Genomic DNA, 10,971 nt, shown 5'->3' with positions numbered 1-10,971 from the left:
CCAGCGGTCCACCAGGCTCTCGTGGGCTCCCGGCTGGGGGGAGGGGCAGATCAGCCAGGGCCACCAGTTGAGGGGAGAGATGCCCGGGGGGAGGGAGCCAGAACCCCAGGAGGCAGGAACCAGGGGCAAATATGCACTCAGAGCCTGACGGTGGGAAGCCACATGCCCATATGGGGGGAGGACCCAGTGCCTGGGCATCTCCTGCAACCTCTGCTCTGCTCCGCTCCCCCCACATGGAGGCTCCTGGGTTGTGCTTGATGCCGGAGCGGCGGGGTGCAGCCTGTGGGGGTTCCTCCGAGCCCACCAGGCCCTCACCTCGGAGGTGGCCGAGGGCACGAAACCCTTGCCCAGGCCACGAAGGGCAAACTTGGTGGCGTTCCAGAGCTTGTTGCAGAAGTGGCGGTAGCCCAGGATCCGGTTCACGTCCAGGTTGATGTCACGCCCTGGTGCGGGAAGTGTCCTCAGCTCGCCCTCCCAGCCTGCCCAGGGCGGAGGAGGGGTGGCCTCAGGGAGGAAGAGGGCGGGGAGAGATTTGGGGTCCTACCCTGGGATGTGTAGGCGCACAGTCCAAACCGGAGGGCATCGGTGCCGCACTCAGGAATCCCTGCCGGGAAGTCTGCCTTCTGCGGAGGAGCCGGGCTGGAGTCCTGAGCCAGCCCCGCCTCCCTCTGCCCACGCCCCGGCCTGGCCCTCCTACGTACCTGCCCTTCTTTAGCCCTCTCCACCTCACTGGGATCCAGGTTGCTGTTCAGCAACTGGTCGTGGAGGCCCTGAGGGTGCAGTGGGAGGGGTCAGGGCATGGCCACAGCCCAGCAGCCCTCCCCAAGGCCTCCCGGCTGCCGGGCACCCACCTGCAGGGAGACTCCGTGGATGACATCCAGGGGGTCGATGACATTGCCCAGAGACTTGCTCATCTTCCGGCCATGGGCATCGCGCACGATGGCGTGCAGGTAGACCTGAGGCGGGAAGGGGCTGTGAGGCTCCGCCTCCCCGCCAGGCCCCCCTGGCCACCCCCCGCCCTGCCTCTCACCCCACTCTGAACCTCAAGTCCCTTGGTGTCCCGCCAGCCCCACCGGCACCTTCATGGGCTTAGAGGAGTCCCTCCTCTGGGAAGCCCAGGCACAATCACCGAGCAGGTCCCAGGAGGTGCCCAATCCCCACAGCCCACCCAGTCGTCCAGGGGCCCTGCCCAGGGCCCGGCCGTGTGAGCCTGAGCGGGAGGCCTCAGCCGGCCACGCACCTCTCGGAAGGGCAGCCTGCCGGTGAGCTGCAGGCCCAGCATGACCATCCTGGCCACCCAGAAGAAGAGGATGTCGTGGCCCGTCTCCAGCAGGGTCCCCGGGTAGAACACACTCAGGTCCTCTGACTGGGGCAGAGCAGAGCGTGACGGGGAGCTGAGCACCCACCTCAAGACCCTGCCCCACCTGAGCTGGCCTCAAGGACGTACCTGGTTGGGCCAGCCCAAGATGGAGAAGGGGAAGAGGCCAGAGGAAAACCAGGTATCCAATACGTCCTCATCTGAGGGAAGCCAAAGGTCAAAGGTCAGAGGTCAGAGGTGAGGATCTGAGACCAGGCCCTGCCCCCCACCCCCAAGGCCCTGCCTTGCCTTGCTGGAGGCTGATCTTGTCAGGGGACACTCCAAACTCCTTGGCTGCCTTCTCACGGGCCTCGGCCTCGCTGCGCCCACTCACCCAGTACCGCCCGTCGGGATCCTGCCACAGGTGCCATGAATACCCAGGGGGCACCCCTGCCTCCCACCAAGGACCCAACAAACCCAGCGCCCCTAGATGTGCTCACCTCCCCGGGGGGAACGGCTGGGTCGCGGACAGTGACGAAGTAGGCTGGGATGCGATGGCCCCACCACAGCTGCCGGGAGATGCACCAGTCCCTGCAGAGGCGTGAGGAGTCAGGGGGAGGCGGTGCCGGGCCGGTGCGCTCAGCCCTCCCCAGCCCCTCCCAGCGAGCCGACGCACCGGATATTGTCCATCCAGGCGTGCCATGTCCGCTGGTGGGCCTCAGGCAGGATGCGGAGGTCGCCCCGAGCCACGGCTGCACTGGCCGCCCGGGCCATCTCCCCGCAGCGCACGTACCACTGCGGCCGCAGCAGGGGCTCCACCACGTCCTTGGACCGGCTGCAGGTACACACAGGTGGGGAGGTTGGGTGGGGAGCCCCCGAGGAGCCACCCCCCCTTCTCTGGCCCCTGCCCTCACTTGCAAAGCGGCACCACCATGGGGTTGTCCTGGATGCCACGGAACAGGCCCCGCTCCTTCAACGCCGCCAGCACCGCCTTCCGGGCCTCAAACCTGGGCAGGCCCTGGGGGAACAGGCCTCGTCATGGCTGTGCTGTGGTGCCCCGCCGACTTGGGACCTGGCCCCACACCCAGGCAGTCTCACCAGGAAAGGGGGGGGCACATTGACCAGGGCCCCCCGGGAGTCCATGATGCTGATGGCCTCCAGCCCGTGCCTCCGCCCGACCTCGTAGTCGTTCTGGTCATGTGCAGGGGTGATCTTCACCGCACCTGGGGTGTACATGGGGATCCAGGACCACGAGGACTCAATGAGTCCCTTCCCACATGCACCCCCTTTTGTTGGAGGCCGCCTGTCCCCCACTTCCCCGTGACAGTCCTGAGAACCAGGCCAAGGCCTGTCTGTTTAGCTGAAGCCTGTGTTCTCGTCCTTCAGAGGGACGAGGGATGCGGGATGCACCTCATGGCTCCTTCCTGCCCTCAGGACAGCCCCTTGCTCACCTGTGCCGAACTCCATGTCCACGAAATCATCGAAGACCACGGGGAGGCTGCGAGACAGGAACGGGTGGACCACGCTCCTCCCCTTCAGGTGCTGGGAACAGAGGGGCCTCAACACATGAAGGCCGGCCCTCCCTACTCCCAGGGCCCTGGCTGTCCAACACTCCAATGCCCTCTGCAGGCTGGACAGGGACCCAAGGCGACCGTCTAATCAACCCTCTCTCCTTCGCGGGGGCCCGTCAGCCAGTAACCCCCCCCACGGCAGCACCCTCGCCACACCTGGTATCTGGGATCTTTGGGGTGCACAGCTACGGCCACATCTCCCAGCATTGTCTCGATCCGAGTTGTCGCCACCACCACCTCCTCATCGCTCTCTGGGGTGACAGGCGACCTTATGACCTCAGCGCTGGTCCCCTCCTGCCCCCCACCCCATCCAGCCCAGGATCCTGGTGCCCCCCTGGCTCCTACCTGAGCCTTGGACCTTGTAAGCAAAGGAGATGAGGACCCCAAACTCCACCTTCTCCTTGTAGCCAGGCACGGAGAGCAGGGTGCGACCCGTCAGCTCCTTCTTGTCCACCTGTGAAGGGGGCGTTAGGAAAAGCCGCCCGGGGCCCGGGGCTGGGGTGGGGCTGGAGGTCCCGGGCGGGGCACACCTCGATGTCGGAGATGGCAGAGTTGAGGGTGCAGGACCAGTTGACGAGGCGGGTACTGCGGTAGATGATGCCTTCCTCGTGGAGCCGGACAAAGGCCTCTGTCACAGCCACGGACAGTTTCTAGGGGAGCAGGGAGTGGGCCAGGCAGAATTTCCAGGGCAGCAGGGTCCAGAGTCCCACTGCCCAGCACCCAGACCCCCCCGAGGCTGCAAGGGGGAAATGCGCTCCTGAGGGGAGAGGGGACCATGGAGGGGGCTTTGGGAACACAAGGACAGGCACGGGCCTGGTGATGCTGGAGATGGCAGGGTGCCAGCGCAGGCAGTCCTGGGAGTGCAGGCCCGTGGAGCTCCCAGAGGGGCAGGGGACAGAGGGTCGTGACCCGGGACCAGACATGAGATCTGCAGCTGAGCCCTCGGTGCTTCCGTGTGGGTCTAACCGCGGAGGGCACGGCAGGCGCTCTCTATGGAGCCTCCCCAGCCCCAGCCCCTCCCACTCACGGGGTCCATGGTGAAACAGGCTCGATCCCAATCCAAGGAGCTGCCGAGCTTCCGCAGCTGATGGTAAATCCGGTCCCCTTTCCTGGAAGTGGACAGGAGGCGCATCAGCACTCAGGCCGGCTGCAGGGAGTCATCGGGGGGCTGGCGGGGCAGCGCGAGGACCCCTCATTCTCTGAAAGGGACCTCGTCCTGAAGCCACCGACCCTCAGCCTCTGTGAGAGGTTCTGTGCAGCCTGTGACCAGGGTCGCAGGTGACAGGGGCCAGGGGCGGGAGGCAGGGCTGCGGCACACTCACTCCTCCTTCCACTTCCAGACCTCCCGCAGAAAGGCCTCGCGGCCCAGCTGGTGGCGGGTCAGCCCCTGCTCGCGCCAGAGCTTCTTCTCCACGACCACCTGCGTGGCAATGCCTGCGTGGTCACAGCCGGGGTTCCACAGGGTGGTCTCCCCGCGCATGCGGTGCCTGTGGGAAGAGCGCCGAGGGCGGCAGTGAGTGGGCGGCAGAGCTGGCACCTGGAGGGGCTTTGGGGGAAGAAGTCAATGGGCTCGGGAGGGAAAAGGGCAGTGGAGAGGGACCCCAATTCTAAAGTTTCAGTCTGGGGAGGACATGGCAAGGATAGCCAAAGCAATTTGGCAAAAGAACAAAGAGGAGGCTCCTGCCCAACTAGATAGCAAAACATATGAGAAAATTATGATTATTCAAGCAATTAGTTACAACATAGGAACAAAGTTACAGATGAAAGGGAACAAAACAGTGACTGGAAACAGATCCAAGCCAATTTAGTATCTGTCCTGGGTGGCATTTCCTATCAGTATGAAAAAGGAAAACAATTCAAAATTTTTTTGGAACAACTAACTGCTTAGTTGGAAAAACATCCCCCTACTTCCCAATATTCACGAAAATAAATTATAGTCAGCCCTGGTTGGTGTTTCTCAGTGGTTAGTGTCAGCTCCAGCACTGCAGGGTCACGGGTTTGATTCCCAGTCAAGTGCACGTACCTGGGTTGCAGTTCAATCCCTGACCCGGTCGGGGCATGTATGGGAGGCAACCAATTGATGTAAGAGAGAGACATTGGTTTCTCTCTCTTTCTCCCTCCCTTCCATTCTCTCTAAAAATCAATGGAAAAAACCCTTAAGTGAGGATTAACAATAAATAAATAATTTCTAGTCAGATTAAAAAAATCAATATAGAAAAACAGAACTATAAGAAAAGTCTCAGAAAATGACATCGTTTTCCAAAAATTAAATAAAGAAGTCAGTAATACAGGTGGCCATGTGTGTAACTTTGAGGCAGGAGACGCCATCCTAAACCAGACACGCAGGATGAAATCTAAGAACATCGTCGAACCGATTACAGCAAAACCTCAGAACAGCAACACCTCTCAGTGAAGTTAAAAAGCAAGTGGTAGCCCTCGCTGGTTTGGCTCAGTGGAGAGTTCAGTGGATAGAGCGTCGGCCTGTGGACTGAAGGGTCCCAGGTTCGAGTCCAGTCAAGGGCACATGCCCAGGTTGCGGGCTCAATCCCCAGCAGGGGGTGTGCAAGAGGCAGCTGATCGATGATTCTCTCTCATCATTGATGTTTCTATCTCTCTCTCCCCTCCTCTCTGAAATCAATAAAATATATTAAAAAAATAATAAAAATAAATCAATGCCATGGATATTTGTAGAAAAGCACCCTATTCTCTGCTGGAGGAAGAAAAAGAAAAAATATAGCTATTCAACTCATTTTTATAATGTCTTATTGGTGGAGATATTTAAAGCTGTATTTCACATTATTTTATTTTCATTTTTATTCTAAAATATTGATATAAATCTACTCCATTTAAGCAATGGTAGTTTCTAACATCTTATTTAAATCATGTTCGGTAGAAAAAATGTGGCTACCCTAAGAGTTTTGTAAGAAGTGTTAACTCTATTCTCATGTAAATAACTTGGCCATTCTTGTTATATGCATTTAATAAAACTCTTTGCCAGCTCTCAATTCCTTGCAAAACACTAAATCTGACATTATCCCCCAATACCCAGAGCAGTGCTGGCCTGAAATATTTTTTGATTAATTTAGTAATTAATTAATATTTTTGATTAAATTAATTCAGGAAATTAGAAAAATGTCTCAAAACTTAAAATATAATAAATAATCCTGGTTTCCAAAGATAAAAAGTTGTTTTAAAATGCTTTTTTAAAAAATGTTTTTATTGATTTTAGAGAGAAGAAGGGAGAGGGAGAGAGAGAGAACCATCAATCGGCTGCCTCCTGCACATCCCCTGCTGAGGATCATGTACCCTGACCAGGAATGGAACCAGTGATTTTTGGGTGCATGGGACCTTGTTCAACCCACTGAACCACACTGGCCAGGACTTAAAATACTTTTTAAAGGAATTTGTCACCTAGAATATTAACTCTATATCTGTTAACTAATTAAACTATTGACAGTGGGGCAGGTTGATAAGGCAGGGGGAGGGGAAGCAAGTGCTAGAACAGGAGTAAACATTTACAATATATAACAAATAAAAAAACAATACCCAGCCTGGCCAGCGTGGCTCAGTGGTTGAGTGTTGACCTATGAACCAGGAGGTCACGGTTCGATTCCGGTCAGGGTACATGCCTGGGTTGTAGGCTCCGTCCCCAGTGTGGGGCGTGCAGGAGGCAGCCAATCAGTGATTCTCTCTCATCATTGATGTTTCTCTCTCTCTCTCCCCCTCCCTTCCTCTCTGAAATCAATAAAATTATATAAAAAAAAACAATACCCAGATTATGTAAAGAATCATCCAACAACCAATTAAAGAAGAAGAAAACAACAAAGAATCAATCAATAGAAAGATGGGCAAACGATCGAGACGCACAGACAGTGCACATAGGGGAAACCAGACCGGCCCAGACACAGGAAGCAGCACAGCCCACTGGCAATCAGAAATTACATAGGTGCCATTTTTTTGTCCATTTTAGCAAAATGAAGATACAGCCCAGAGCTAGCAAGGCCACGGTAAACAAATATCCTCACAGGGAGATGAGTGGTAAAGCTGTTTCGTAGGGCACCTTGGCGCTGCGGTTTGTGCTTAACACAGGCATGCCCCTCTGACCGAGCAGTCACTTCCCGGCAGCTACGCCACAGAGCGTCTCTGCCTGAGAAAGCTTGTGCAGGAATGTGCATGCAAGCGATTTTCAGCAGAGAAAAATTAGAAACAACCATTAATTTTATTATTATTTTTTTTTTTAGAAAGTGACTCTATATGGCATAGTCACAGTATGGAATGCTACAGGGCAATGAAAGAGAATGAGGTCAGTCTGTGGATAAGGGTAAGGAAAGATCTCTAAGACAAAACCATTCAGTGTAAGAAGAAAGCTGAAGAATAGCATGACAGAAAAAAAAATCCACCCAAAAGAAAACTATAAATTTCTATGGGTACATGTACCTATGAGTAATAGACAGGAAAGATCTAGAAAGATCCACAAAGTGATAACAAAGGCTAAGTCTTGGGAAGTAGGTCTGGAGGGGGTTATCAAGGAGACTTGAAGTTTTACATTTCTTACAAGAATATTTCTTGTTTAATTCAAAGTAATATGATTTCTAATACCAAGAGGAAGGAGAGAAGTGTTGGTTATTGACCAGGGGAGGATGCTACTAGCAAGTGATCAGAGGGGAGGGAATGACAGAGAGAAGTGTACCACCACCAGGGGGCAGAGCTGAGGGCCAGAATGGAAGGAGAGAGGCAGGAGGGCCTTCAGGGAAGAGAAGGGAAGGAAGCCGAGGGAAGCAGCTGGGAGAGGACAGGAGCTCACCATCGGGTCAGGGAATCCTGGATGGCGTTGGTGAGCGCGTGGCCCAGGTGCAGGGAGCCTGTCACGTTTGGGGGTGGGATGCACATCATGAAGACGCCCCGTGGGTTAGGTGCTGACACGCTGGAACGCTGTGGGGAGGAAGGATGGGCACATGCTAAGGCTCCATGTCACCACTCCCAGGCCCTCCCCCTCCAGCCTGGGTGGCAGTGCCACTCACTCCATACTCTGGCTTAAAGAAGCCCTGCTGCTCCCACCATGGGTACCAGGCTGCCTCCACGTACTGAGGGCTGTAGGAGTCGGGCATAGTGCCACTGATATCTGGGAGAGAGGAAGGCAGGCATCAGTGTGGAGGCTGGGCCGGTGGGAAGAGGACGGTGGACCAGCAGAGAAGGGCCTGGGCCTCCGCAAATCTTCACCAAGAAAAGTAGTGGGAGCAAGGACAAGCATGAAGGGCAACAGGAGCAGCAGCAGCTGAGGAGGGGGGAGGTGAGGGGGTCCCTCCCCCGACCCAGTACCTTTCTTTTCCCCAGGTGGGGTTGGGAGATCATAGGTAATAACTCCAGGATCCCGCTTCTCCCTCTTCTCTGGTTTTGGCTTCTTCTGCTTGGGAGGGAAAGATATAGACTCAGACTCAGAGATCAGCCTCTCCCCTTGCCCCCACCATGACACCAGCATCCTGTTCAGCTCTCCCCTTAGCCTCTCACCTCCCTGGGCAGTGGTTGCTGCTGTTGGATCTTCTGCTTCTGTTGGAATTTCTCTAGCTTCTCCCGTTTCTTTGCCTCTTTCTTCAGTTGAGCAGGTGTCTTTGGAGGTGCAGTGACCTCAGGGCCTGGTGAGAGGCCCAGAAATGCAGACTTAGCTGCTGAGGCCCTCTGTGAAGGTGCTGCTGTGTCTCAGACGGTCATTCCAGCTGCCCAAGGGCTTCCCCATGCTGACCTCCCACCTTGCCCTCCCGCAGGCCCCTGCTCAAGGGATTCTGCATTCTAAGATAAGAAAGTGAGCTGCATGGGAGACCGCGAGGAACCCCTCCCCTCCCACCTCCCCTTCCTTACCCGGCTGTTGGAAGAGAGGCCTGGCCCCTGAATACAGAACCACCTCTCCCAGCACGGCCCGGAATTCTGGCTGCTGGACACAGGTGATGAACCAGCGAGTGACATTACCCCAGATCCGGCGCACACAGGGATCCAGGACCTGGGAAGGGGAAAAGAAATCAACTACCCTTAGTCACCCTTTAGTGAGGCCAGAGAGGAACTGCCCCTATTCCTCCCCAGGCCCGAGTGACTCACATATCGGAAGGGCAGCAGCAAGGCTGTAACAGCCGCCAGGTCAGCCAAAGTGGGAGCCTCCCCGGCCAGGTAGGTGTGCTGCCGAAGCCACTCTTCCAAGGGGCTCAGGGCCCTTCCCAGAGCCCCCAGTGCAGCCTAGCCGGAAGGGGAAGGGATATGAGACAGGGCTTGGCCTCCTTCCACTCCCACAAATCATGACCTCTGGGCCAGTTTCATCTTCTTTGAAATGGTCATAATAAAAAGAAGCCCTGCCCTAGCCAGTTTGGCTCAGTGGATAGAGTGTTGGCCTGCAACTGAAGGGTCCCAGGTTCAATTCCGGTCAAGGGCACATGTCCAGGTTGCGGGCTCGATTCTCAGTGTGGGGTGTGCAGGAGGCAGATGACCAATGATTCTCTCATCATTTCTGTTTCTATCTCTCTCTCCCTCTCCCTTCCTCTCTGAAATCACTAAAAATATATTTTTTAAAAATATATATTTTAAAGGGGCACCCACGTGTGGCCCCTTTGTTGCTTCATTCATTCAGAAAATTCCTACTGAACACTTATCAGTTGCAATATACTAAGTACAAGAAGTTAAAGATTACATAAGGCAACACAACAATTGCTTCAACAATATTTGTTAAGCACCTACTACATGCCACATACCTCTCTAAGGAACAAGGAGAGAATTTGAACAGGGCCCCTGACCTGATGGGAGTTTACATTCTAATTGGGAGACAATAAATGAACAAATATATAATACATTGCCCTATTTTTCCCCTTAAGTGCTATGAAGAAAAATTAAAAAAATAAAATAAATCAGGTTGAGGAATTCCAAAGAGGGGGCCTCTATTTTAGATAGTGTAATCAGGGTATGAGGGAGCCAGCCAGGGTCTAAGTCACATATTCATTCATTCAAGAAATACTAAGTATGTACCGTGTGTGTGATAAGGACCAGAAGGCACAGCCCCACTCTGGAAGGACTTGGTTACCATCTGGTGTGGTTCTCTCTCCTCTGCCTTCCCCCTCATTTCATGTCTCCCCCACCCCCATCCTTATCTCTCCTGGCCCTACCTGCCTCTTCTCATCTCTCCCTCACCCACTTTTTCCCTACAGTTCATAGTAACTTCTATTGTGGGTTTCAGACTCATCAAACTTTTACTCACTCCAAAGCGCCTGGCACTAGACCATGTGCTCTGCACACGTCTTTTAATCTTCTCAACATGAAAACTAAAGTTTTCAGAGACAAAAGGAAGACCAAGGCTCAGAGAGGTTACCAGGTGGCAATCTGGGACTTGATCAACCTTTTTCCTCACCGACACACTATCGCTGTCCCATTACCCATCCCAACTCCTGCTTCCTTCTCCTCCCCCTCCCGTCCGTCTTCCCCACTCACCTGGGGGTCCTGGACGGAGCCGCGCAGTCCCAGGGCGGGCAGCGTTGCCCCACAGGCAGCTGGTACTAGCTCCGTGTCGGCGTAGCTGACCCACTGTTGGACGAGGACGGCGGCCCGGCTGCCCCCAGGGCCCCCCAGGCCTGCGGGCCACAGCAGCTGGGCCACGGCAGGGGCCCCCCACACCCAGAGCCCACCGGGCCCCTGCTCCAGGGCGGGCAGGCGGGGTGGGGGGAAGGGGGTCCTGCTCGCCGGAGGCGGCTGAAGACAGATGCGCGGGTGGGCCCCTCCCCAGCCCGGGCCCTCCCCAGCCTCCCCGTAGCGCGCGGCGATGAGGGCTCGGAGGCTGGGGAAGGCATCGGGGTGCGGGGAGACGTAGAGGATGGACATGGCTCTGCAGGGTCCGAGCCTGGCGGCAAAGACCTAGGGGAAGGAGAGACGCCAGACTGAGGGACCTGGGTCCTACCTGAGTAAACGGGGGGCCCTCATGGCTCCTCTACCGCGGGCGCCAGGCCCCCCGGATTTGGGGGATCTGGTCAGGCCTCAAGAGCCCAGGGTCTGGCTGTCGGAGGGGTGGTGACGGCGGGGACGGCCCGGGACCGCGGCCTCGGGGAGAGAGGGAGCGGGAGGAGCCCCTCGGCT

The 10,971-nt window shown here is 55.9% G+C and overlaps 1 protein-coding gene across 1 annotated transcript in view; it reads right to left on the bottom strand.

Annotated features, from left to right (window-relative positions):
• VARS (valyl-tRNA synthetase) overlaps positions 1-10,971 on the bottom strand; it is an 11,552-nt gene that overhangs the window by 145 nt on the left and 436 nt on the right. The window contains exons 2-26 of the mRNA XM_014446897.2: positions 10,333-10,752; positions 8,959-9,093; positions 8,725-8,863; positions 8,377-8,501; positions 8,188-8,275; positions 7,890-7,990; positions 7,673-7,800; positions 4,191-4,355; positions 3,896-3,977; positions 3,399-3,518; positions 3,214-3,322; positions 3,025-3,119; positions 2,749-2,839; positions 2,396-2,520; positions 2,212-2,315; positions 1,974-2,132; positions 1,798-1,888; positions 1,607-1,712; positions 1,448-1,518; positions 1,241-1,366; positions 852-956; positions 702-770; positions 545-623; positions 316-443; positions 6-33 (exon numbers count right to left, since the gene is read on the bottom strand). Of these exons, the coding sequence (XP_014302383.1) occupies positions 6-33; positions 316-443; positions 545-623; positions 702-770; positions 852-956; positions 1,241-1,366; positions 1,448-1,518; positions 1,607-1,712; positions 1,798-1,888; positions 1,974-2,132; positions 2,212-2,315; positions 2,396-2,520; positions 2,749-2,839; positions 3,025-3,119; positions 3,214-3,322; positions 3,399-3,518; positions 3,896-3,977; positions 4,191-4,355; positions 7,673-7,800; positions 7,890-7,990; positions 8,188-8,275; positions 8,377-8,501; positions 8,725-8,863; positions 8,959-9,093; positions 10,333-10,719 (2,956 nt within the window). The 5' untranslated portion in view covers positions 10,720-10,752. The remainder of the gene's footprint in view (positions 1-5; positions 34-315; positions 444-544; positions 624-701; positions 771-851; positions 957-1,240; positions 1,367-1,447; positions 1,519-1,606; positions 1,713-1,797; positions 1,889-1,973; positions 2,133-2,211; positions 2,316-2,395; positions 2,521-2,748; positions 2,840-3,024; positions 3,120-3,213; positions 3,323-3,398; positions 3,519-3,895; positions 3,978-4,190; positions 4,356-7,672; positions 7,801-7,889; positions 7,991-8,187; positions 8,276-8,376; positions 8,502-8,724; positions 8,864-8,958; positions 9,094-10,332; positions 10,753-10,971) is intronic.

Source organism: Myotis lucifugus, unplaced genomic scaffold, assembly GCF_000147115.1.
Source record: "Myotis lucifugus unplaced genomic scaffold, Myoluc2.0 scaffold_585, whole genome shotgun sequence".
NCBI lineage: Eukaryota > Metazoa > Chordata > Mammalia > Chiroptera > Vespertilionidae > Myotis > Myotis lucifugus.
Note: the sequence above shows the minus strand (reverse complement) of the source record. Positions and strands in the feature narration are given on the sequence as shown.